The sequence below is a fragment of the Bos grunniens genome, chromosome 11 (assembly GCF_055505025.1).
Source record: "Bos grunniens cultivar Pamir isolate PY7600 chromosome 11, Bosgru_T2T1.0, whole genome shotgun sequence".
Classification (NCBI taxonomy): Eukaryota; Metazoa; Chordata; class Mammalia; order Artiodactyla; family Bovidae; genus Bos; species Bos grunniens.
The window spans coordinates 10,676,516-10,703,512 of NC_141175.1; the positions used below are offsets into that span (position 1 = coordinate 10,676,516).

A 26,997-nucleotide genomic window follows, 5' to 3' on the forward strand; every position below is an offset into this window, starting at 1 on the left:
TCAGGGAGAGTGAAGGCAGCCAGGAGAGGGCAGAAGCTGGGCACGGAGGGGCCAGAGGAAAGACCTGGGCCTTGGCAGCAACGTTCTAGATCTGAGCCTGTGGCTGCAAGGCAGGAAGGGGAGGCTAGGGGAGGCTATTTCAGAGGCAGCTGCAGAAACAGAGACGGTAAACTGAGAAGTTTAGCAAGTGATCCCCAGCCCCTACCTGAGGAACCATCCCCTAACAGGCAGAGAATTTGTCAAATTCAATTTTTATAAACAAACACTTGGCATCTTTTACTTCAAGCAGCACCAGGGCCTCTGCTCATTTTAAAATGGTTGTGCCACTGAGAGTCAGCGGTCCATCTGGCGTCCACTCTCGGGTTTGTGTGTCAGGGTACCTAGCATGCTCTGAGCGCACAGAGGGATTAGGCCTCCAGCACATGCTGGAGAGGCCCCAGCCGTAGTCCACAGCAGAGCCTCCTTCGGCCGCCGCACTTCTGTCTCAGCATCTCTGTAGCCCGGCCACCGCCAAAAGCCTGGCACTTCGGTTTGGATGTCAACCTCCCACTAAACTCTGGATAAAGGGAAGGGGGGTGTCCTCCCCCATCCCCCTTGAACTCAGGGTCAGACCTCTGAGGAAGCAGATGCTTGTCTAGCGGTCAGCACAAAGACAGGACTCCTGCATCTCTCCCCGGAAGGGCTTTTGGAGGAGCTCGGACACTCAGTCTTGGCGTGTGGAGGCTGGGTAATTGCCGAGCTGACCCTCTGGAGCCTCCTGGCCTGCTCACCTTTCACGATGATGCCTGGTGCAGCCCCACCGTGAAATGTGCTTATTAATCTCACTCATTTGACACCGCGCTCTTCTGCCCTGAGCTCGACGTTAGGAGAAAATGATAGGGATAGATTCTGCTCCTGTCAGACTCACCAAGACTTTCAGAAAACCAGACTATCAAAGGCCATCTGCCACCCACTTGCTCGGCATTCACAGTGACCCCAAAGGGGCCAGCAGAATGTTAAAGACACAGATCCACACGAGGGAACAGTCAGAAGACCCGGGTTTCCACCTCCCCCCCAGCCCTGCCCCCCACCCAGAGAGTCACCCTGGAGACGGTCCTCCCAGAGACAGGCGCGCACCAAGCCCCTGCCCTGATTCACGACTCACTGCTTCGTATCTAATTCATCAAAAGACACTTGGGCTTCTCAAATAAGGAACATTTTTATTAGCTTCCCCAAGAGTTTTATGGCACAAAGCCATACCTAATGATTCTATTTTATGGCAAGTTATACATTCAAACAGTGCTTTGAAGTCAGGCAGCAGGTAAAACTCAAATCTTTGTCAAAAAAAAAAGATTCCCCCGTTCATTCACTTTAAAAATGTTTATAAGCTTTCCAGCAGCTGGGAAAGTGATGTGGAGGATTGTAACAGGCTCCCCCTTCCTCACATGGGAGCCAGCGTGGGCTGACGCGACAGGCACTGTTCACCATGGGGCTGATTTTGCCTGCCTGCCCCCTCCGCCTGAGGACTTGTGCAAGTCTGAACACATTTTTGGCTGTCACACCTTGGGGGTTGGGGCTATTGGCATCGAGCAGGAAGAGGCCAGGGATGCTGTCCCCGCCATGCACGAGACAGCCCCACCACATACTACTATCTGATCATCTGGCCCAAGATGTCAGTAATGCCAAGGGTGAGAAACCCTGCCTTAGGGCTTCTTCTGGACTAGGCATGGCATGCCCCCCCAACTCACACCTCACATCAGACACTGATTTTATCACTGCGCCAGGTGTTCAGTGCTGACAAATGAGACTTATATTCTTTTACTCTTACGTATTCTGGGTATACATTTTCAATGAGCAAGAATAAAACGTCATCCCAAACAAAATAAGTTCAGTTCGGTTCAGTCTCTCAGTCGTCTCTAACTCTTTGCGAACCCATGAACCGCAGCATGCCAGGCCTCCCTGTCTATCTCCAACTCCCGGAGTTTACCCAAACTCATATCCATTGAGTCAGTGATGCAATCCAGCCATCTCGTCCTCTGTCATCAAACAAAATAAGGAAAGTGAAAAATAAGACCACCTTAGGGGTTTCCCTGGTGGTTCAGTGGTAAAGAATCCATCTGCCGATGCAGAAGACGCAGGTTCGAGCCTGATCCGGGAAGATCCCACATGCCACGGAGCAACTAAGCCCTGTGCCACAACTACTGAAGCCCGCATGCCCTAGAGCCTGCGCTCTGCCACAGGAGAAGCCACTGCAGTGAGACACCCTCACACCACAGCTAGAGAGTAGTCCCCGCTCACCGTAACTAGAGAGAAGCCTTCGCACAGCCATGAAGATCGAGCACAACCAAAAATAAATAATAATTTAAAAAAACCCTCCACCTTAGAAGTTCAGAACACATGACAATAGTCACCGTTAACTAAAGCCTCCCAATAGTTCCTCTGCACATTTTATGCCCCACCCAAGTTGGAATTTATCTACTGAAAAAACAATATAATTAATTCGAGCCATCGGTACTACTGAACATCACCACAGACGTGTGCTGAAAAGCAAAGCCAATTCTCTACTAAATTGTGGTGATGCGGTCATCACAGCCCTGGGCTTGAGTCACCTGATTCACCACTCCCAAGCGCTGGGTCTCCATCACTTCCCTTCTCGGAGCTTGTGTTCTCCTGATCAGCACAGTGGACAGAAGGCAACTTGCCCTCCCACCCTTCAGGGAATTGTGAGAGCCAGCTGAGTTCATGGGTGGGAAAAACTGCTTTGTAAACTGTAAGAAGCTATATAAACACATGTCAATATATTTTTAACATTTATACCAGACAATCTGTGACAACCAAGGGTCTTTCAGATGCTTGGATTCTTTTCATGAAATGTCACAACTAAAAATGACTTTGGAAATCAACTAATTCAATTCCTTAATTTTACAGAATGTGAAGATGACCATCACAGAGGTCAAGTGACCCAGCTAAGGCCAAGCAACAGCCCAGATGGGCTCAGGTCCAGCCAGGACACTTGCCACACCTTGCCGCTGGTGGTGCTTTCCCTTCCTGTTTAAGTTCCTAGAGTGCAGAAACACATCTTACACACGACGTTCAGAGGGTCTTGAACAAAGTAAACAAATATTTGCCAAATCAATGAATCTTGACTTACCACATCGTAGCCTGTCGGGGCTCGGTTCCGAGAAGCCACCACCCCGACTCCTGTGATGGGATCCATTGACGTCTCTGGCAAGGCTTCTGAAAGGTCTTTGACTTCAGGCATGGTGGCTTGCTCCTGATTCCAAAAAGGAAAAAGAAAGCACAAAATTCAAATGGAGCATTTAAAGTGAGCAATACAAAGTCTCAAACAGAACCAGAATCCTGGGGCAAATATCCTGAACTCAGCTTCACATACATGGACCAGCTAAGGGAGCCCTGGCTTTACCCGACCCTTTCCTCAGATCAAGAATTCAAGTAGGGATTTCCCTGGTGGTCCAGTGGCTAAGGCTCTGTGCTCCCAAAGCCAGGAGGCCTGAGTTCGATCCCTGGTCAGGGAACTAGATCCCACATGCCACAATTAAGAGTTCACATGCTTCAACAAAGATCAAAGAGCCCATATGCCCCAACTAAGACCTGGCACAGCCAAACACATAAACAAATACTCTATTTAAAAAAAAAAAAAAAAAGAATTCAAGTCATCTCCAGCTCCTGCTCTTCTCAAGTGAGTTTTGAACACTCTCCCGCCCTGCTGTCTGACTTCTGTACAGATACCAGCAGCTTCTCTGAGGATAAATCAGACATGGTTAAATCTAGCAACACCTTCCATCTCTCCCCCTCACAGCATCTCCTGGCAGAAGAACAGCCCTCCAAATCCACAGCCATGACTACATCCAAGGGTGGGCTGTTGGGGAGGCAGAGCTTTGTGAACACATAGAGGAAAGTGCTCTTGCCATGGAGGACACAGAAAGGCAATGGAGTCCAGGCTCCATGACTACAGCTGGTGAGCAGGCAAGCAAAGATTCAGGACACCGACAGCTGCAGAGCTGCTGTGAGAACTAAGGGAATCCCGTAAACGAAGGGCCTGGAGAGGTCCCCTGGCACACAGTAGGCCCTCAGCAAAATGCAGGTGAGAAGGGTGGGTGAGGGACACAAAGGTCCAGTGTAGTCAGCCAGAAGCGTGGTCACGGCTGTTCCCAAGAGGACCGGGGGGTCCCTTTGTTGTGTTTAATCCCAGGGTCATGTGGACACTTACTCAAAGCTAAACACGAACAATGACTGTAATTCTTGTTGGACACTGGGAGGAAGGGAGGGAAATCAAATTATTATTCTGCTGCTGCCTGCCTCCTGATGTGACCGGAGGAGACCAACAGAATATAGAGAGCACTGGGTCTGGGCAGCTCCAGTGGCAGTGTACCAGAAAGCATATAAAATGGTAACACCTTATGTAAATGACTTCTAGAGCTTTTTCAAAGGACCAGCAGTGGAAAACAGCAAGTTAAATTCTACCTCCTTCTGCAGCGATTTCATTCCACTGGCTGTAGGGTCTGTCAGATCTCTCAAGGCTGGTTACTGCTGCTAAAGCAAACCAAACACTCTCGTCTAACTGGGCAGCCAGTAGGAATATTTTAAGTTCTCAGCCTAGAATCAGAAAAGGCAGAGGCCATTAAAAATGACTACAGCCTCCTCCGTAGAAACAACCAGAGGGCTGTATGCAAGTCACCGTGTAATCAGCATTCCCTGGAACCCACGAAAGGCTCCAGAAACAGGCTCGTCAGTGCCAGGGAGCTAATTCTCTGATCAAGGCTAGGAAGCGCCTGGCAGCAGCCACAGTCTCAGCTTCTGTTTATGACAAAAGCCAAACTAAGTTAAGCTTTACTTAATTCTACTGAAAATAAGCTTCTGGAAGTAAAGGGCAGGGGGGCAGGACATCACACCGCATCACTGAATCGTTTTCTATTTTCAGATCTTATTTACCAGGCGAGTTTATCTGCATAAAGCACAGGGCTCAGTGCTTCCTGCACACAGTAGGCACTGAGTGAATATTTCCTGAATGAATCCGCAGGGATGCCCCCAGTCAGGAAGGTTTAGAATTCACTATCTGCACCAGCAGAATCCAAAGCAAACTGATCAAAAAGTACTTCATTTGGAAAACTCGGTATTCTTGGTTAACATGGAAATCACATCGCTGCCGTTAGCAAAATACTGTTATACCTGCTGTTGGTTACCGAAATGCTTTGCAATTAACAACTCATTAACAGAAGGCACTGAATTCTGCCAGTGCTAAAATATCATGCTGTGAATTTAATAAAGAACATAAGACGTAAGTTTTATTATTATTATTATTATTATTAAGATAGTGCTGCCTCTACTATCTGAGGTGGGGGGTGGGGAGCATGGGAATAAATAAGAAATATTTTATTCGCTGAGGGATGCCCCATCCTTGGGTCACTGCATCCCGGTCCAGGTACCAACCGCCCTCTGCTCTGCAGCGCGAGCAAGTTGCGGGAGCGGGGGAGGCTGACGCCGCTGCTCCCACAATGCACCGGGCAGCCGGGCACCGGGCCCCAAGATGGCTGCGGGCAGCCTCCTGAGCAGACAAAGGAGCCGGCCAGCGGGCTGCGGGCCTGCAGGCTGGGAGGATGCGGCGGGCAGGGCATTAGCACTGAGCATCTCAGATGCACGCCTCCACCCCCGCCCCCACACCCCACACACACCCCCAGTGGCAGTGCCCTGGGGGATCCAGCAGCCTTTGTGAAATACAGACAAATGACTCCTCGCTGGGACGGCGGAGGAAAGCGCCACCACCAGCAAAGGAAGCTTTTAATGAGAAACGCCCAAGATATCCATGGCAGAGGCAATCACTCAGAGCCGCTTGCCCTGAATTACATATTTTCTGACTGCAAATTACTCTTAACAGCGTCTCTACCGTCACTTCAATTGACCTTCCTCACAAAAGGCCATTTATTAACTAGCACTCGGCGCTCCCTGGGCTGCGCGGAACCTCCGGCCCGAAGGGGATGGCACGGCAGCGGCCGCGGCTGCCCGGGTCACAAGCCAGGCCTCGGCGAAGGGGAGAAGAGGCCATTAATGGGGTGGGGGGGTGGGTGCTGCAGAGCAGAGCTGCCTGGGGAGAGGGGCAGACGAGCGGGGGTGTTTAAGACCACCATTAACCTGTCTGGCAAGACGCTGACGCTGGGCTGAAGCAGAAAATGCCAGGCCTGCTTGCAACAACGGGCATCCTCCTCAGCTCTCTTTGCTCAGCCTGGCATCCACCTCCAGCTCCAAATTCTAGCTGCACACAGAACGCACTCACACACCTCCCCGCATCTGAGCAGTGCCCTGCAATTACCAAAAAAGCTTTCACCAGCTCCTTCTCAACTGATGCTCACACCAAACCTAGGAAGGGGACTGGAGCATATTAATCCCTATTTCAGAGGAAAGAAACAGAGGCCTGGAGTTCTCAGATGCCATGGGCTGGCAGAAGGCAGAGCCCCAGGGGCCTCTGACCCTCCCTCCCCAGTCTGGTCTACTTTCCACACACTGGGCAGAGACAGACCCAACTTCCCATCCCATACCTGATCAAGAAAGTGCTCTCAGCACCAATTATATTTTAAAATGCCAAAGCTCTCTTTTCTCTAGCAGTAACCCAGTAAGTGAAGCGAGGGGGAGAAAAGTATTGAGAGATAAAAGTAACATGGGATTAATTTTCCTCACACCTCAGTTTCGAGATGCAACATTTCCCTCATAAATAATTTACAGCAATAAAAATGAGCTAAGGCCATGTTTGTGTAGGACAGAGGTAAATTTAGGCCTAATGAGGGAGACCCGCGTGCTGCACAGGAGGGAACGGGGTGATGTACAGCATGGTGTGAACACAATCAACAGCACCCGGGGGGGGGGCGGCGGGGGGGCCTCCATTGCCAACTGCAAGTTGCACCGCCAGCGGAGGCAGGGGCAGGGGATGGGGAAACTTCTACTGCCCCAGCTGTGGCTGCAAGGAGGGTCCCTAGAGGAAAAGCCAAAAGTTCACTCAGTGTTTTAGATGACAAGATAACAGAGACCGAGATTTCTGAGAACTCTAGGAAGGAGCCAACCTGAAGCTAAGTGGATTTCCAGGAAATGTCAGGAGAGGAATGACGACGGTAGCAGCACCTGGGAGTCACGTCTGATTTCGGGCAGGGTCGGAAGAGTAGAGAGTACCCTGGCAGCACTGACCTTGACCTAGTCCTCCTAGCTTAACCTCACAGGTCGTCCAGTCCCTGTCTATCCCGAGCGTGCAGCCAGCCTCACTCAGACCATCGCCAAGGCTGGGGGCTACAGAGCCTCACCCTGGGCAGCTGTGCCTGTGTCTGTCCCAAGAGGATTTCTCCACAAAGCAGGGGGAGAAAGAGAGAGACAGCGAGCAGGAGGATGAGAGTAAGTGTGTGTGCTGTACATCCTGGGACTGGGGGACTGGGATGAAGAGTGACAGAGAATGAGAGAGAATGTATATGTGTGTGTGTGTGTGTATGTGTGTGTGTGGAGAGTGCGTGAGAGAGAGAATGTGTGTGTGTGTGTGTGTGTGTGTGTGTGTGTGTGTGTGTGTGGAGAGTGCGTGAGAGAGAGAGAGAGAGAGTGTGTGTGTGGTACTTCCTGGGACTGAAGGACTGGATGGGGCCAGTTAGGGCGAGGTGTGTTTTCCAGACCCAGCAGGATTTTTTCCAGCCGTGCTCAATGAGTTCCATCCAGCAACACTGGGTAAGAGAAGAGCTTCCTGAGTGTGCACCGAACAGTGCCCGGGGGAGGTCCCAGCCCCCCGGCACGGCAGCACCTCACCAAGGCTGTCGCCCCAGGTTCACAGAGAAATGAACTTTAACTATAAAGCCCCTTCACACAGACAGCACACGGCTCCCTTGTAGCTGATCAAAGAATTACTACGACAGTGTGCTTAATCCCTAAAAGTCAGCAGTGCTGGGCTTAACTGATGCTGAACATTGTTTCAGTATCAAAGGCGTGCCTCCCGGCCGCAGTCTGGGAGAAAACTAAGCTACTGAATCACAGTTGAAAACTCAGGGGAACTTTGATATCATCTCTGTTTAATTTCCCCAGCCCTGTGAGCCTGGGGTTTATCTTGTTTTATCAACTCCTGTACTGAAATCAAAACCCAACTAACAGAGCTGAGACCTCTCTCCACCGAGGCCCTTCCAGCAGCAGGGTAGGGCATGAGCCGAGGAGTTTAAAGCACATTGGGGGTGGGGGGAGGCAACAACTGCCGGGGGGCAGGGGATGCTGCCTTCAAAGGAGGCACAGCAGGAACCCAGGACAAGGAAGGAAGACCAGCTCAGAAGCGGAGCCAGTGCTGCCCACCAGGGCTGAAGGTGGGACTTGCACACAGCTTTGGAGGAGAATAATATCAAAGTATTGGGGGGTGGGGCAGGTTAGATAGGGCTACTGGGATTGAAATGACAAAACCAGTGGGTTAATTAAGTCTCTACAGAAGGATGAACTTGTGATCGGATTGTCTGAAATCCAAAGTCAAGGGCAGAAAAGACATAAATTGTCTGCCCACATCTACCAGCTTGCAGAGCTGGGGAAAAGCAGTGGATAAATATTTCACTCCCCGTGGCAAACGGCCGAAGAGCAGAGCCTCCCTGCGGAAAAGCTGCAGCCCGGCGTGAGGCAGCTCTCTGCCTGCTTCCCAGCAGCTCGGTGGTGGCGGTGGGCTGCAGGAACCCCTGCTCGTCTCTGTTACCCCATAACTACCGGTTCCTTCCTGCTAACAAATCTTAAGCGGGGGACAGAAGGACAGGGGAGGAAGTTGGTGGCTAGGCTTCACCCAGGTACCCACAACACACACAAATACACAAACCCGGCCACCGCAGGCAGCCATGGCGCATGCAGAGCCCTACCTCCTCAGGAGACTGCAGGCTGAGGTCAGGGTCCATGCAGCACCCAGGCAAACGGCCAGCTGGCTCTGGGCACCACCCATAGGGATAGCGCACACAGGCTGAGAGGCGGCCACCGTGGAACCTCAGGATAGCCTCCTGGTGCGTCCTGTACTTTGGCCTAGACATTTGATCCGAGTGACCAGTCAGAAACCAAATCGTTCTGACAAATGCTGTCGAGTACGATCTGGTGGCAACAGGCCACAGGCTGCTGGGAAGGCTGCTAAGATACTGGGGAATGAAAGCAAGTATTTTCCTAAGCTCCCCTGGATCACAAAGAACTTTCCAGCCAGGGAACTAACAATGGCGAGCACTTCCTTTTTTTCCCAGTAAAAGTCTGTTACTTCTAATAGAAGAATCTGGTGTACAAATGCATCCACCCCATCAGACCTCTGCTTAGACTGGCATTAACCATTTGATAGCCAAACAGATTTATCATAAACCATGTGAGGCACACCTGGGGTTTGGGTGGCTGCAGTACAGTGCAGTGCTGGATCCCAGAATATACTCTCCCAAAATAAATCCGGATCAAGTTCTACAGCACGGCCGTGGCTAAAGGCCTGCCCCTACAGGCCCGGCTCTGCAAAACCAGGGAGCCTGGTGCTGGAGAGGAGGGGGCATTCTCTAGAACACTGTGAGCCCCACCCCAGCTTGCTCACCTTTACTGCAGATGAAGGCCGTCCCTACCCACTCCCATCAGGTCTTAGTGCCATAGTGCCCCCTGGAGAGAAGGCAGAAGGTGGACCCCCATGGAAGGCAGACACCCTACAAATGAAACCATCCCAGGAGGCCCCAAGAGCCGGCTGGCCGTTTGCCTAATATTCGGTGACGGGAAACGGTCACAGCCTTGGCTTGATGAGCAGTGTCTGCTGAGTAAAAATGCTAACATGTCACCTCAACATTGGGCAACGGGCCCTGAGGCCAGAATCGTCAGAACACCTGGCCTCAGGTCAGTAGATACCCCACCTCATCACCACCCACGCTCTTGACTTTCACATGGGCCTTAAGAGTTTCTTTGGTCATGTGCTCATTCTACCTGTGTGTGCTGATGACTCCAAATTACCTCCAAGGCTGGCATTTTTCTCCTGAGACTCAGATATGTGTATCTGGTGCCCTGCTGGCTATTGCCACCTGCGTGTCCCATTGATACCTTCAACCTGGCTGACCTCGCCATCCTCCCCCCGAGGCATCTCCACATCCCTAGTACCGAACAGGACCTGGTGCATAACAGTCAGCCCACAGATGTCTGTGGAAAGCTCTTGTGCTGAGCATGGAGCAGCGACGAAGATGGGAAGCCCGACATTCTCGAACTCTAGCATGCTTGAGTCACCTAGAGGATTTACAAAAACAAAGTCGTACAGCCACTCCCCGAGGTGCTGACTCGGTGCCTGAGAAGCTGCATTTCTAACAAGATCCAGGTAGATGCTGAAACAGCTGGTCCACAGTCCAAAGTCTGAGTAAAAGGCAGTAGGTACTCATGGGATGTTTGATGAAGGAAGGAAATTGAGGCAGGGAGGGAAGAGGGAAGAAGGAACCTAAAGGTCATCATCCCTGGGGAGCAGCCTCAGAGTAAGTCCTTCAGTCTTTCCCTCCCTAACACAGGTTACCCAAGAGCACCCAAACCCTCCCCTATGGCACGCACCCCACCATTCAAACGCTGGGTCACATCTCCTATTCACCCCAAATCTTCCCCACTGCCCAGCCAGACAGATGCTGTCACTAAGAATCCTGATGTTGTCCAAGGACATGACCTTAGCACATGGGCACACATGCGCACACACACATATACACACACACACACGTAAAGAAACACGGTCTTGACTCTCAGAAGGTTACAACACTTTCCCAAGCAGAGCATTAGTTGTTCAAAGGTATATGTCCATCATAGTACCTAGTCTATAGCGAATACTCAATAAATTTGCATCATCAATAAATAGACTATAGATAAATGGATGGATGGATGGGAGGATGGATAAACGAAGTCCCTGTCCTGCTTTCAAAACTGTCTGTGTTCCACTGGACTAAGGGGGCACGTAAAGCAGCAGGAGCAATGGTGAGCGTGCCCCGCTGGGTCATTGATGCCTGGTGCAGGACAAACACCACAACTCCAGGGCCGAGCCACCTGCCGAGCAAGGGAGGTGGGACCTCAGTACTCTGGGCAGTTCCAGAAGCGGGTCTGCCCTAGATCCAGAGTAGGCTGGATAAGGACCTGGCCGGGGGCTCCGTGAAGACTCCCCATGGAGTTTGTAAAAACTACAGCTACTCTCCAGGTTCTGATCTGATTGGTCTGGGCTGGGGCAGAGGCTGGATAATGCACTGCCCAGGTGCAGTGGCACTGTGCTGGGTGACACAGCGACAGGTAAGTCATGGCCACCACCCACGGGGCTCACAGGCTAGAGGAAATGTCCTCAAAGAAAGGAACTGTAAATGAAGGGGACACTCCCTTCTGCCGGGGGCAGGTGGTGGGGGTGCGGACAGGGTGCTGGCCTTCCTGAAAGATAGCGGGCACAGAGTGCTGCAAGAGGTGCGGGGAGAGCACAGGGCAACAGCAGTGGCACGAAGCGCCGGGCTGTCTAGGGAACTGTTAGGAGCAAGGGGCTCTGAAACAAGCTCACGAAATGCTAAACAAGCAAAACTTTTCCAAACCTGTCTGCGCTTCTCTGCTCCTTCTAAGGTCCAAGCAATGATGAGGATCTAAGGAGCGCCCCAGTCGTCGGAAGGGAGATTCCCAAGTCTTGGGTTCCCATTTCCTCTCCTGAAGCTGAACGCTTCTCAAGCTATTGCCACTTCCTGCAGACCCGGCAGGGCCTCTACGCTGTTAGCTCCGGGGAGGGCTGGGTGGTAAAGTAGAGAAATAGGAAAGGTGTGGGCTTTGGACTCAGAGGAACCAGGGCTTGAGCTGCAACTCAGACACAGCTGTGTGACCGCAGGCAGGCAAACTGCACTGGGCCTGAGTTTCCACTCCTATAAAACTGGAACAATGCATAATATTTTCTTTACAGGGTTTTAAACTATATAAAGTACTTGTAGGACTTCCATTAAAAGAAACAAAAGAATGGGAGAAAATATTTGCAAACCATATATATCTGATAAGAGGTTAAAAATCCAGGCTTCCTTGGTGGTCCAGTGGTTAAGAATCTGCCTTGCAATACACACTTCCCTGATAGCTCAGTTGGTAAAGAATCTGCCTGCAATGCAGGAGACCCCAGTTTGATTCCTGGATCTGGAAGATCCCCTGGAGAAGGGATAGGCTACCCTCTCCAGTATTCTTGGGATTCCCTGGTGGTTCAGCTGGTAAAGAATCCTCCCACAATACAGGAGACCTAGGTTTGATCCCTGGGTTGGGAAGATCCCCTGGAGGAGGGAAAGGCTACCCACTCCAGTATTCTGGCCTGGAGAAGCTCAAATGGTAAAGAATCTGCCTGCCATGCAGGAGACCAGGGTTCAATTCCTGGGTTGGGAAGTTCCTCTGGAGAAGGGAATGGCAATCTACTCCAGTATTCTTGCCTGGACAGAGAAGCCTGGTGGGCTACAGTCCATGGGGTCGCAAAGAATTGGACACGACTGAGCAACTAACACACACACACACACACACACACACAGAGTCCATGGGGTTGCACAGAGTTGGACATGACTGAGAAACTTTCACTTTTCACTTTGCAATGTGGGGCATATGGGTTTGATCCCTGGTCTGGGAAGATCTCACATGCCAAAGGGCAATAAGCCTGTGCATCATAATTATTGAGCCTGTGCTCTAGAACCTGTGCTCAGCAATGAGAGAAGCCACCAAAATGAGAAGTCCATACACCGAAACTAGAGAAAGTCTACATGCAGCAATGAAGACCCAGTGCAGCCAAAAATAAATGAAAGAAAAACAAACAAAATATATGCAAGGTTAAAATCCAAGTCTATAAAGAACTCCTACAACAGAGCAATAACAGAAAGCAAGTAACTTGATGAAAAAAAAGGGTAAAGGACTTGAAAAGGCTTTTCTCCAAGGGAGATATACAAATGTCCAAAAAGCATCTGAAAAGATGTTCAGTGTCACTACTCATTAGGGAAATGCAAACCAAAACCACAGTGAGATATCATCTCAGACCCATGAGGATGGTTACTGTGCTGTGCTTAGTCGCTTAATCGTGTCCGACTCTTTGCCACCCCATGGACTGTAGCCCACCGGTCTCTTCTGTCCATGGGGATTCTCCAGGCAAGAATACTGGAAGGGGTTGCTATGCCCTCCAGATGGTTACTAGCAAAACCCAGAAAATTAGTATAGTTGAGGATGTGGAAAAATTGGAAACCTGGGGCACTCTTGGTGGAAAAGGAAATGCAGCAACTATGGAAAACAGTATGGTGATTCCTCAAAAAATTAAAAGTAGAATGACTATATGATCTGGCAAATCCACTTCTGGATATATACCCAAAAGAATTGGATATAGAGTCTCGAAGAGATATTTGTATGTATATGTTCACAGCAGCATTATTCACGATAGCCAAAAGGTGGAAGTAACCCAAGTGTCCACAGACAGATAAATGGGTAAGTAAAATGGGGTCTTTACATACAATGGAGTACTATTGCTAAAAAGGAAGGAAATTCTGACACATGCTACAGTGTGGACGAACACTGACGTTGTTACGCTAAGTGAAATAAGACAGTCACAAAAAGACAAATACTACATGATTCCATTTATATGAGGTATGAGGTACTCACAGTAGTCAAATTCATAGAAAGTAGAATGGTGGTTGCCAGATGCTGGAGGAGGAGAAAATGGGAGTTGCATAATGAGCACAGACGGCCCTTGAACAATGCAGGAGTTAGGAATACCAACTCTCCGAGTCGTCAGAAATCTGAATATACCTTATAGGTGGCCCTCCAAATTCACGGTCCCTCCCATGTGGGGGTTCAACTCACTGGGAAAGGTGTAGTACTGCAACAGTTATTATTGAAAAAATTCCATCTGTAAGTGGACCTGAGCAGTTCATACGCATGTTGTTCAAGGGTCAACTGTACAGAGTTTCAGTTCTGCAAAATGAAAAAGTTCTAGCGGTTAGTTGTACAACAACTTGAATGCACTTAATGCCACCAATGCATTAGGTAGCAAATTAGGATGGCAAACTTTATTTTGTGTGTTTCACCGTATTTTTAAAAAGCATCTGTAACTGTGGTCCTCAAATTTCAGTAAGCATTAAGTACAACCTAAGATTCTTGTTCAACAGGCAGATTCTGGGGTCCCTTCCCCAGATATTCTGATTCAAAGTCTGGGTTTGAGGCCTTGGGATCTGCATTTCAATCAACATCCTGGGGATATTTAGCTCATTAAGAATTCATTTATTTCTCTCTTCTAAAGGATCAAAGGATATTCTTTTGAACATTTTCCTGGGCAGATCAGTACCTGAAAAAAAAAAAATGTGTGTGTGTGTGTGCGCACGCGTGTGTCTGTGTGTATGTGTGTAGAACAATCCCAAAGCCACAGGCCCAACAAGATGGCCCTCCAGTTTTCAGGGGAGTCTGAGCTGCTACAAAGCTCAAGTACATGACCCCTGGGCTCTGGGCCCACAGGCCTCTCACATTTCAGCCTACACAAGCTCTGCATCTCACCAGAAGTGTGTCGTGTAACCCAACGCTTGCCCACAGGATGTCCCCAGCAAGGAGGTAATGTCAAGCACACCCTGCCTCCCAAGCAGCGGGGAAGAAGAGATCTGAGGCAAGCAACCCCACTGCAAACAGTGCAGACAACTAGGGAAACCACAATTCCCAGTGGCGGCCCAGTGAGCAGGGGGCCAAGGAGAGCCCGTGTGGCCAGGCACCGCAGGCCAGGGAGAGCCTCAGATAGAGCCAGGACAGCCTGCAGAAAGGCAGCTCATTCAGGGAACCCAGGCCTCCCCTCCCACAACCCAGTGAGCAAACAAGACCCTGCTCACTCAGCCGCAGCCAACTAAACACAGTGTTCTCAGCCCATCATATCCAGCCATGTAGTCATTTGTTATCTTCATCATCATAACAGCACCTCTGACGTTTCCCACGCTTGACTCCAACACCGTCATTGCTTTTCAGCGTGGCAAGGACGCCGCGCTCTGAGCACGAGGCACGGAGCACTTTCAACCTGCTATGGCAGCGGGGCCCAGGACGCTTGGATCCAGACAGCCCCTGCCCCAGCCCCCACTTACCCCTTCTAAGGCCCTGAGAGCAGATCACAAAGTGTTCACGTGGTCGTGTGGTTTTGTAAAATGTACAGCAAGATATTCTTGCATTGTTTTTCTTCCAGCCCCTCCCACCCACAACAAATTGTCAAAATGGCAGACCCACAACAAATTGTCAAAATGGCAGACCCACAAAACTAGGGTCTTAGACCCCTAGTTAATTGACTAGGGGTTAGGGTTAGACCCCACTTAAATTTAGTGAGGATCCCCCCACCCCATCCACAGTGTCACACATATTCACATACCTTAACTCGTTCAGCCTTACAGGGTAGGTTTTACGCTTAGGTCTCTTTAATAAATAAGCAAATGGGGATTCTGAAAGGTCCCATGAGGTTCCATGACTTGCCTAGGGTTACCTAGGTTCCAGGAGGTATCCTGAGATTCCAAGCCCAGTGTTCATTCTACTCCCATCCTTTCCTGCTGCTGCTGCTGCTAAATTGCTTCAGTCGTGACTGACTCTGTGCGACCCCAGAGACGGCAGCCCACCAGGCTCCCCCATCCCTGGGATTCTCCAGGCAAGAACACTGGAGTGGGTTGCCATTTCCTTCTCCAATGCATGAAAGTGAAAAGTGAAAGGGAAGTTGCTCGGTCATCTCTGACTCTTAGCGACCCCATGGACTGCAGCCTACCAGGCTCCTCCGTCCATGGGATTTTCCAGGCAAGAGTACTGGAGTGGGGTGCCATTGCCTTCTCCGCATCCTTTCCTAGTGGCCCTCAATACAACTACTAACAGAGAAGCACAGTAAAAAAACTGAAGCTACTCTTCTGATTAACCAGTTAACAAACCCTGAATACTAACCACTAATTTTTACTGACCACTTGCCCTGTGGCAGGCACGGAGCTGAGCATTGCTCCTGTTATTTTTCTCTTATTTCTTAACTATAATCCTATGAGATAGACATTATCATGAGCCTCACTCTACAGATGAGGAAACTGAGGCTCAGAAAAGTTCACTAATTTGCGTAAGAACACACAATAAGGAGAGCCAAGGCATAAGCTGAGGTCTAATTCTGACGTTCTCGCATTTAATCATGGTGTACTGTACTCTTCCATCTAGAAGTGGGGGAAAACCCCACCAGTGGGAAGGAGGCAAAGCAGAGAAATGCCTTTAGCATAAATCAGGAGTGTGGCCTAAAAGCTAGAAGGAAGGAATGAAAAATGTGGATCAGAGAAGATGATTCTGGGTTCAAGTGAACCAGTAATTGCTATGTCAATTGCTTTGCACAGGTCTTGGTGCCCAGGTCCCAGAAGAGGCCCCGTCTCTCAGAGGCCCCATTTAAATATTCTATGCAAGGCATAACATCTTGAAATAGCCAGTTCAATTTCCCGCAAGCAAGAAAGGTGTCACCTGTCTCCTGTGCTAACTTTCTGAGTACGCTGAGTTTTTGAGTTAGTCTAGGCTTCCACTGAGCTTATCTCCTAACTTTTCTAAGGTTTTTCTGGTGCAGCTGATAAGATTTTCTTGCCCTGTTAAAATGAGATGAGATCCAGCCAGCTGTCCAGAAATGTACAATGAGATTATATTGAGAAGGAACCACCAGAGACAAAGGCCCCTAAAGAGATTCCAGCTTGCTGTCTGCTTTGTGGCAGAAAACTGAGTCGGGGCTGGCTCATGGGTGGGGGCAGGGAGCAGAGAAGGGGCAACAGCCACTCCCTTTTTGCCCTCCAGTGGGACCTCCTCTGGGCCAGGCTGAAGAGGCTGTGGAGGGGTAGAGAATACAAGAATCATTTTTAATGGTTGGGAAAGGCTGATGATTTAGGAAGAGTTGTGTGTTGGTAACAAAGAGGACAAAGATGCTCATGGGTCTGGCTTCTTCACTTGGCCCCTGCCCTTGAGCCTCATTTGCACTGGAGTCCCCATGAGGTGACTATCAACAGGCTCACTACCCTTCAAGGATGGTACTCTGTGTCCTGGGTGCCTCGACCAGCACGTCACCTTGCAGACAGGTGCCCTGGAGTTTGGCTGTCCTCTCTGCTCTGCTCAGGTCACAGATGAGGCCGCAGATCATGCCCGAGGCTCAGGTGCAATCTGCTCGGCACCCACGTGACCACAGAGAGTGGACCCCGGGCCCCGCCAGTGAAACGAAGGTCCGGGTCTGTGCAGGTGGCCGCCGCGCCCCGGCACAGGTGGGCCGCCTCACCTTTCACCGTACGGACGTGGCTCTCGGCGACCTCACCTGCCACGGCCCAGGGGGTCGCTGCTCGCCCCGGGGTCCCCGCGCTATCCTCCCGCCTGCCGGCTGCAAGGCCAAGCCAGGACGCGAAGCCGCGGCGCGCGCAGGGCCGAGCAGAGGCCGCCGGGCCTGTCCCCGCGGCTGGCCGGGCACGGAGCCCGCAAGGCCTCGGTGCAGCCCGGCTCCGCCCGCCCGCCCGCCCCTCGGCCCGGGTTCCGCGCCCGCCCGCCCGCCCGTCCCCCGAAGGAGCAGGGCCGGCTCGGCCGAGCCTCCGCGGCGCCCGGCCCGCCCTCACTTAACTGTTCCCCGCTGGGGCGGCGGCGGCGGCGGCGGCGGCTGCGGCGGTGGCGGGTCCCGGCTCCGTCTCACGCAGAAGCAGCTTCTCATCGCCCGGGCGGCGCGGAAGGGGCCGGGCCCGGGGCCCAGGCGGCGGGGCCGGCAGCTCGAGCGCGAGCCTCACCGGGGAGCGGCGGCGGCGGCGGCGGCAGGGGCGGGGCGCGGCCTGGCGGCGGCGGCGGCGGCGACAACGGCGGCTGCGGCTCCCTCGCGGGCCGCGGCGGCAGGCCGGGCTCCGGGCCTCCCGGCTCTGGCTCTGGCTCCGGGGGAGGCGCCGGGCGCCTGAGGCTAGCTCGGGCGGGAGGAGGGAGCGGGAGCCCTCGCGTCCGGAGCCCGCGCCGCCGCCCGGTCGGCACCCCGCCCCCGCCCCCCCTGCCGCCGGCCTCCCCCACGGCCTGGCCCGTTAGCCCGGGGAGGGCCCTGGCGCCGCCGACCCGGCCTCTCAAAGAGTCCGCAACGGCCCCTCGGAGCAGCCCAGACCCGAGGGAGCCCCGGGCCTCTTGGAGCCTGGGCCCCGATTTCCCCCTCCGCCAAGCTGGTCTCTTCCAGGGACCCGCAGCCCCCTCTGCTCTCCTAGGCCTCACTATATCACTATACCCTAGACCAGTCCTTACATCCCTGGAAGCCTCCAGGCCTCTTGGAACCTGGGATAAACGTTACACACCCACACACACCCCGCACACACCCACATGCCTCTTGCAGGGACAGGGACACACACACCCCCCCCCCCACATGCCTCTTGCAGGGACACCCAGCCCTCCTATGCTTTTCCGGAAGCCCCCAGGCCTCTTGGAACCTGGGATAAATGTTACACACCCACACACACCCACATGCCTCTTGCAGGGACAGGGACACCCCCGCCCCCCCCCCCACACACACACGCCTTTTGCAGGGACACCCAGCCTCTTGGAACCTGGGATAAACGTTACACACCCACACACACCCGCATGCCTCTTGCAGGGACAGGGACACACACACCCACACGCCTCTTGCAGGGACACCCAGCCTCTTGGAACCTGGGATAAATGTTACACACCCCCACACACCCGCATGCCTCTTGCAGGGACAGGGACACACACATACACACCCCTTTTGCAGGAACACTCAGCCCTCCTATGCTTTACGGGACCCCAGACCAATCTTTCAGCTCAGCTCACTTGGTTCAGGAGACCCCATCGCCCAGCTGACCCAATACAAGCTTAGCCTGGCCGCAGTCCCCAGTGCCAACACAGGCCTCTCACACTGACCCCAAATTCCTAGCAATATCTGTCTCCCTCTTATGCTACCTACAGAGGTCCAAAGCAAGGACTGTGAGGCTGGCTTAGGGGAAGTATTTAAAAGTTTAAGCTGATCTCTGGCCCTACAGTACTTGGGAAAATGTACAAGCCAGAGGATAAAATGGAACTGGATGAGGAGAGGGATCTAGGGCTTGGCCTTCAGCTAGAGTGGCTAGTTGGTGGTGCCAACTCTGCATCCTTAACCAAAAATGCCCCGCACAGCCCCAGCAAGGCACTCAGAGGGAGTGCCAGCATGCTGTTAGAGATGAGGACCATGCAGGACTGATTAGTATCAGTTTGCTAATGTTTCAAGTCTAATTTCCACACATTCTTAGGCTTTTCTAAAATAGCTGTTTGATCCTTTAAAACAAAAAAAAAAGAAAAAGGTGTTCTGAAGAACTGATTGTTGAGGAAAATGTCCTATGGGGAAGCCTTCCTAGTGTGTGTATTCCAAGCATTTTTATCACTCAGAAATGCCACTGGTTCAGATGGTTTTACAGGCAATTTCTAGCAAACCATTAAGGAACAAATAATCTCTATGTTATTTAAACCGTTACACAGAAGAAAAAAGTTTTCCATTTCACTTCCCAAGTTTAGCATAACTGATACCAAAACTGACAGAGATAATACCAAAAAGGAGAGTTACAGGCCAGTTTCAGAACACAAGTCCCCAGAGAATTTAATACATGTTTTTTTGAAAAGGAGGTTCTGCAGTCAAATAACTTGAGAAAGTACTGCATGCCACCTATAGTCTACCTTTTAAAGAATCACAATAAGTATAATTAAGGTCTCTGTGATGTCCAGTTCAGTTCAGTTCAATCGCTCAGTCGTGTCCGACTCTTTGCGACCCCATGAATTGTAGCACGCTAGGCCTCCCTGTCCGTCACCAACTCCTGGAGTTCACTCAAACTCATGTCCATCGAGTCGGTGATGCCATCCAGCCATCTCATCCTCTGTCATCCCCTTCTCCTCCTGCCCCCAATCCCTCCCAGCATCAGAGTCTTTTCCAATGAGTCAACTCTTCGCATGAGGTGGCCAAAGTACTGGAGTTTCAGCTTCAGCATCAGTCCTTCCAATGAACACCCAGGACTGATCTCCTTTAGAATGGACTGGTTGGATCTCCTTGCAGTCCAAGAGACTCTCAAGAGTCTTCTCCAACACCACAGTTCAAAAGCATCAATTCTTCTGTGCTCAGCTTTCTTCACAGTCCAACTCTCACATCCATACATGACCACTGGAAAAACCATAGCCTTGACTAGACGGACCTTGTACAAGAGTAAACAAATCTGGTATTTCCCAAACTCATCTGAGCCAGGACCACCTTTTCAAAGTTCACCAATTAATCCCTAACCTGTGAATCATTACTCTTACAGACCAATCTGCTGAAGTATATAGTAGTTGCAAAACTACTAAATAAAATTTTAGCAATCTGAATCCAACTTGCTCTAAAACAAGTCAAAATCCACTATAATCAGGCAAGATTTATTCCAAAAGTACAAGGATGATTCAACATTAGTGACTCTGTAAACTCATTTCATTGGTAAAGAAAAATAAATCACAGGATATTATCAACAGAAGAGACACTTTAAAAATATTTTATAAATTCAACACCAATAGCTTATAATTTTCTTTTAAAAAAACCCTTAATAAACTAGGAAGAATATTTAAGCTTCTTAATGACAAAGTTTACTTAACAGAAGCCATCCATAAACATATTTAATGGTGAAACACTAAGGGCATTCTCATTTTAGTCAAAAACAAAACAAGAATGCCCACTATAATTGCTACAGACTAAAGCCAATACATGGAGAAGGCAATGGCACCCCACTCCAGTACTCTTGCCTGGAAAATCCCATGGACGGAGGAGCCTGGTAGGCTCCAGTCCATGGGGTCGCTAAGAGTCGGGCACGACTGAGCGACTTCACTTTCACTTTTCACTTTCATGCATTGGAGAAGGAAATGGCAACCCACTCCAGTGTTCTTGCCTAGAGAATCCCAGGGACAGAGGAGCCTAGTGGGTTGCCGTCTATGGGGGTCACACAGAGTCGGACACGACTGAAGCGACTTAGCAGCAACAGCAGCAAAGCCAATACAATAAGATAAGAAAACTAAGAAATATAAATAATGGAAAAAGACAAACTTATCATTATTTGTTTGTGATGTCAATACATACCTAAACATAAAAATGGAAGGGAATCAACTAAAAAGCTTAGAGACTTTAGTAAAGTGGCTAGTTATAAGATAAAAACCAAACTCAATGGTTTTCCTAAATGTTAAAGAAAAAGGCTTATTTTCATAAAGAGAGACTTCCATTAGAGAAAGACTCATGGCCTCTCTCTGAAAAGGTCAGTTTTCATTCCAATCCCAAAGAAAAGGCAATGCCAAAGAATGTTCAAACTACCACACAATTGCACTCATCTCACACACTAGCAAAGTAATGCTCAAAATTCTCCAAGCCAGACTTCAACAGTATGTGAATCATGAACTTCCATATGTTCAAGCTGGATTTATAAATGGCAGAGGAACCAGAGATCAAATTGACAAAATCCGTTGGATCATCGAGAAAGCAAGAGAGTTCCAAAAAAACATCTACTTCTGCTTTATTGACTATGCCAAAGCCTTTGACTGTGTGGATCACAACAAACTGTGGAAAATTCTTAAAGAGATGGAAATACCAGACCACCTTACCTGCCTTCTGAGAAATCTGTATGCAGGTCAAGAAGCAACAGTTAGAACTAGACATAGAACAAACAGACTAGTTTCAAATGGGGAAAAGAGTACATCAAGGCTGTATATGATCACCCTGCTTATTTAACTTATATGCAGAGTACATCATGCAACATGCTGGGCTAGATGAAGCACAAGTTGGAATCAAGATTGCAGGGAGAAATACCAATAACCTCAGATATGCAAATGATACCACCCTTATGACAGAGAGCAAAGAAGAACTAAAGAGCCTCTTGTTGAAAGTGAAAGAGGGGAGTGAAAAAGTTGGCTTAAAACTAAACATTCAGAAAACTAAGATCATGGAATCTGGTCCCATTACTTTATGGTAAATAGATGGGGAAACAATGAAAATAGTGACAGACTTTATTTTTGTGGGCTCCAAAATCACTGCAGATGGTGATTGCAGCCATGAAATTAAAAGATACTTGCTCCTTGGAAGAAAAGCTGTGATCACCCTAGACAGCATATTAAAAGGCAGAGACATTACTTTGCCAACAAAGGTTCATCTAGTCAAAGCTATGGTTTCTCCATTAGTCATGGATGGATATGAGAGTTGGACTATAAAGAAAGTTGAGCACTGAAGAATTGATGCTTTTGAACTGTGGTGTTGGAGAAGACTCTTGAGAGTCCCTTGGACTGCAAGGAGGTCAAACCAGTCAATCCTGAAGGAAATCAGTCCTGAATGTTCGTTGAAAGTTTTAATGCTAAAGCTGAAACTCCAATACTAAAGCTGAAACTCCAATACTTTGGCCACCTGATGCAAAGAACTGACTCATTTGAAAAGACCCTTATGCTGGTCAGGATTGAAGGCAGGAGGAGAAGGGATGACAGAGGATGAGATGGTTGGATGGCATCACCAATTTGATAGACATGAGTCTGAGCAGGCTCTGGGAGTTGGTGATGCACAGAGAAGCCTGGCATGCTGCAGTCAGGGGTCAGAAAGTGTCAGACAGGACTGAACCACTGAACTGAACTGAACGTGGCCTGTCCCCACCCTAGAGGAAAATGAATGACAACCTGATTAGTGAATTTGGGAGAAGGGAGTGGACAAGAATAGATGCTTATGAGTTCTCTTTTTGGCTTTGGCTGACTGCAGAAAGCAAATATTTTCATGTGCTCTCCACTATGTGGTAAGTGGACTATTTGCCAGAACTACCTCTTTCTATAGAAGTAAATCTATCCAATTCAGGAGGAAATACAGGAAGCCCACTTGGCTTCAGGTCAAAAGCTACATTTTCCAGCCAAGTTTATCAGTGATGAATGTAGTATTTTTATCTCCTATGCCTCAGTTTCTTCCAAATTCAGAAAAGGAAGAAATGTGTTACTTATGGGGTCCCCTAAACACAATACTAAATACCTGTGATTTCCATTTATAAAGTATGCCTTTTTAAAAAAATATTCCATTAGCAATGAATAAATACTATGAAATACATAGGCATACCTTAACAAGAAATGTCGAGGCCCATAAGAAAAAAACCTATAAAACCTTACTGAAGAACCTAGAAAATAAGTTCTTAGGTAAAGGAAAAACATAACAAATCCCTGAGCAGGAAGTCTGAATATTGCAAAGATGACATACTTCCCAGACTCAACTTACACGCTTAGTGGAATTCAAATCAAAGAACCAATGTGATTTTGGGGGTAGGGTGCAATGGAACACAGCAAAATTATTTTAAAACTAATAATAAAAATAAAAATAAACTTGGTAAATACGGAAAAATATCTAGGAAATTTAAAAAACTAAATAATAATTTTAAATTATTATTATAAGAACATTATTAATGAATATAAAATATAAAGTAAACATCATAGAACAGTAATAATACTGTTCTAACATATTAAAATATAATGTAAAACTTCATTAAATAAAATTGTGGGCCACTAGTATAAGTTCCGGAGAAGGCAATGGCACCCCACTCCAGTACTCTTGCCTGGAAAATCCCATGGGCGGAGGAGCCTGGTGGGCTGCAGTCCATGGGGTTGCTAGGAGTCGGACACGACTGAGCAACTTCACTTTCACTTTTCACTTTCATGCATTGGAGAAGGAAATGGCAGCCCACTCCAGTGTTCTTGCCTGGAGAATCCCAGGGACGGGGGAGCCTGGTGGGCTGCCGTCTATGGGGTGGCACAGAGTCAGACATGACTGAAGCGACTTAGCAGCAGCAGCAGCAGCAGTATAAGTTTGGCTTCACTGATAGCTCAGTTGGTAAAGAATCCACCTGCAATGCCTGCTTATAAATGCTTTGTTTCTATCCACTGATATATTTGCATATTTCTAATATTCCACTCCAAATCATATTATCTTGCTTAGACCACTTCAATGAATTTTTTACTGATCTGGCTTTGACTCCATCCAAACAATGGAAAATAGCAACCAGAGTGATCATTAAATAATAATAACAATAAAATATATGAAGTCACTCCCTCTCTTAAAGCTCTCCAGTGAGTTTCCATAACATAAATTCAAATACCGCAACATGACCTACATGATCTTGTTTTGTCTAGACCTTGCATCCCCTTCATCTCCTTCTCAGCTGTTCTAGTCACACCCATTGCCTTTTAGATCCTTTAACATCAAAGTTCTTTCTTCCCTGGGGGATTTCAGCTAGTGCACTCCTCCTAAGCTCTTCTCATCCTTAAACTCTGAGCTTAAATGTCACCTCCTTGGAGGCCTTCACTGGTCATCTATTTAAGTTAGGTCCCCAGTGTTTTCATACCATATCAGTTCATTTCCTGCTTATCACTTACCACAATTTGTAACTATTTACTAGTCGTTTGGATTTCCCTTGTGGCTCAGTGGTAAAGACTCCACCTGCCAATGCAGGAGACACAGGTTTAATCTTTGGGTTGGGAAGATCGCCTGGAGGAAGAAATGGCAACCCACTGCAGTATTCTTGCCTGGGAGATCCCATGGACAGAGGGGCCTGGTGGGTTATAGTCCATGAGCTCACAAAGAGTCAGACATGACTTAGCAACTAAACGACAACTCTTTGTTTACTTATTCAACTGTCAGTCTCCCCCCAGATGAAAAACCCCACCAAAGTACCTGTTCATCAAGCATAAATGTGCCACATATTCTAGCCCTTCAATAAACATTTGATATATATATCAACATTTACTATGTGCATACCCTTTGTCCATGTCTAATAATGCATGTTCAAGGATAATTGTTTCAGCATTGCTTATAATGAGAAAATATTGGATATATCCTAAATGTGTAGCAATAGAATATTAAGTTGTTAAAAAAAAAAGCGGTACTGATAGAAATAAGCCATGGTATTTTGTTAATAAAAAAAAAAGCAGGTTATAAAACAGAATGCATTTATTCTATGAGCCCATTAATTTTATATGTATTTTTGATTATTAATATGTACTAATATATGCAAACAATAATTAGAAAAATCTATACCAAACTTTAACAGTGTCTATATCTGGAGCAAGAACAGAGACTTTCATCTTCTGTTTTACTGTATCTACAGATCATCCTTGGGAATTCCCTGGCAGTCCAGTGATTTGGACTACACGCTTTCATTGCTGTGGGCAATGGTTCAATTCCTGATCAAGGAACTAAGATCCCACAAGCTGGGCAGCAAAACAAACAAACAAATACAGATTTCCTTGTCTTATGATGGGGTACATCATAAAGTTCAGTTCAGTTCAGTCTCTCAGTTATGTCCGACTCTTTGTGACCCCATAAATTGCAGCACGCCAGGCCTCCCTGTCCATCACTAACTCCCGGAGTTCACTCAGACTCATGTCCATCGAGTCGGTGATGCCATCCAGCCATCTCATCCTCTGTCTTCCCCTTCTCCTCCTGCCCCCAATCCCTCCCAGCATCAGAGTCTTTTCCAATGAATCAACTCTTCACATGAGGTGGCCAAAGTACTGGAGTTTCAGCTTTAGCGTCATTCCTTCCAAAGAAATCCCAGGGCTGATCTCCTTCAGAAAGGACTGGTTGGATCTCCTTGCAGTCCAGGGGACTCTCAAGAGTCTTCTCCAACACCACAGTTCAAAAGCATCAATTCTTCAGCGTTCAGCTTTCTTCACAGTCCAACTCTCACATCCATACATGACCACAGGAAAAACCATAGCCTTGACTAGACGAACCTTTGTTGGCAAAGTAATGTCTCTGCTTTTGAAGATGCTATCTAGGTTGGTCATAACTTTCCTTCCAAGGAGTAAGCGTCTTTTAATTTCATGGCTGCAGTCACCATCTGTAGTGATTTTGGAGCACAGAAAAATAAAGTCTGACACTGTTTCCAGTGTTTCCCCATCTATTTGCCATGAAGTGATGAGACCAGATGCCATGATTTTTGTTTTCTGAATGTTGAGCTTTAAGCCAACTTTTTCACTCTCCCCTTTCACCTTCATCAAGAGGCTTTTGCGCTCCTCTTCACTTTCTGCCATAAGGGTGGTATCATCTGCATATCTGAGGTTATTGATATTTCTCCCGGCAACCTTGATTCCAGCTTGTGTTTCTTCCTGTCCAGCGTTTCTCATGATGTACTCTGCATAGAAGTTAAATAAGCAGGGTGACAATATACAGCCTTGACATACTCCTTTTCCTATTTGGAACCAGTCTGTTGTTCCATGTCCAGTTCTAACTGTTGCTTCCTGACCTGCATATAGGTTTCTCAAGAGGCAGGTCAGGTGGTCTGGTATTCCCATCTCTTTCAGAATTTTCCACAGTTTATTGTGATCCACACAGTCAAAGGCTTTGGCATAGTCAATAAAGCAGAAATAGATGTTTTTCTGGAACTCTCTTGCTTTTTCAATGATCCAGCAGATGTTGGCAATTTGATCTGTGGTTCCTCTGCCTTTTCTAAAACCAGCTTGAACATCTGGAAGTTCACAGTTCACGTATTGCTGAAGCCTGGCTTGGAGAATTTTGAGCATTACTTTACTAGCGTGTGAGATGAGTGCAATTGTGTGGTAGTTTGAGCATTCTTTGGCATTGCCTTTGTTTGGGATTGGAATGAAAACTGACCTTTTCCAGTCCTGTGGTCACTGCTGAGTTTTCCAAATTTGCTGGCATATTGAGTGCAGCACTTTCACAGCATCATCAATCTGTCATAAGTTGAAGAACTTCCCTGGTGGTCCAGAGGCTAAGACTCCACACTCCCAATGCAGGGGGTCTGGGTTCTATCCCTGGTAAGAGAACTAGATCCTACATGCCACAACTAAGAGTTTGCAAGCTTAAGCTAAAAAGCCTGAGTGCCACAACAAAGATCGAAGATCCCGTGTGCCACCACTAAGACCTAGCGTGGTCAAATAAATAGATAAATATTTTTTTAATAAAAAAATTTTTTTTAATCCGTAAGTTGAAAATATCATAAGTCAAAAATCCTTTTAATACATCACCAAACATCAAAACTTAGCCCAGCCTACCTTAAAGTGCTC

The 26,997-nt window shown here is 48.5% G+C and overlaps 1 protein-coding gene across 15 annotated transcripts in view; it reads right to left on the reverse strand.

Moving 5' to 3' along the window:
• Window positions 1-17,951, reverse strand: part of MVB12B (multivesicular body subunit 12B) — a 194,461-nt gene extending 176,510 nt beyond the window's left edge. For 8 of the 15 annotated variants that reach the window (XM_086325141.1, XM_086325133.1, XM_086325130.1 and 5 more), the window contains exons 1-2: window positions 8,847-9,026; window positions 3,131-3,253 (exon numbers count right to left, since the gene is read on the reverse strand). In XM_086325141.1, coding sequence (XP_086181267.1) covers window positions 3,131-3,253; window positions 8,847-9,011 — 288 coding nt within the window. In that variant the 5' untranslated portion in view covers window positions 9,012-9,026. Of the gene's footprint in view, window positions 1-3,130; window positions 3,254-4,464; window positions 5,479-8,846; window positions 9,035-17,557 lie in introns of those variants that run through there. The other 7 variants (XM_086325144.1, XM_086325136.1, XM_086325137.1 and 4 more) reach the window with 7 other exon arrangements.
• Between the last annotated feature and the right edge of the window lie 9,046 nt (window positions 17,952-26,997).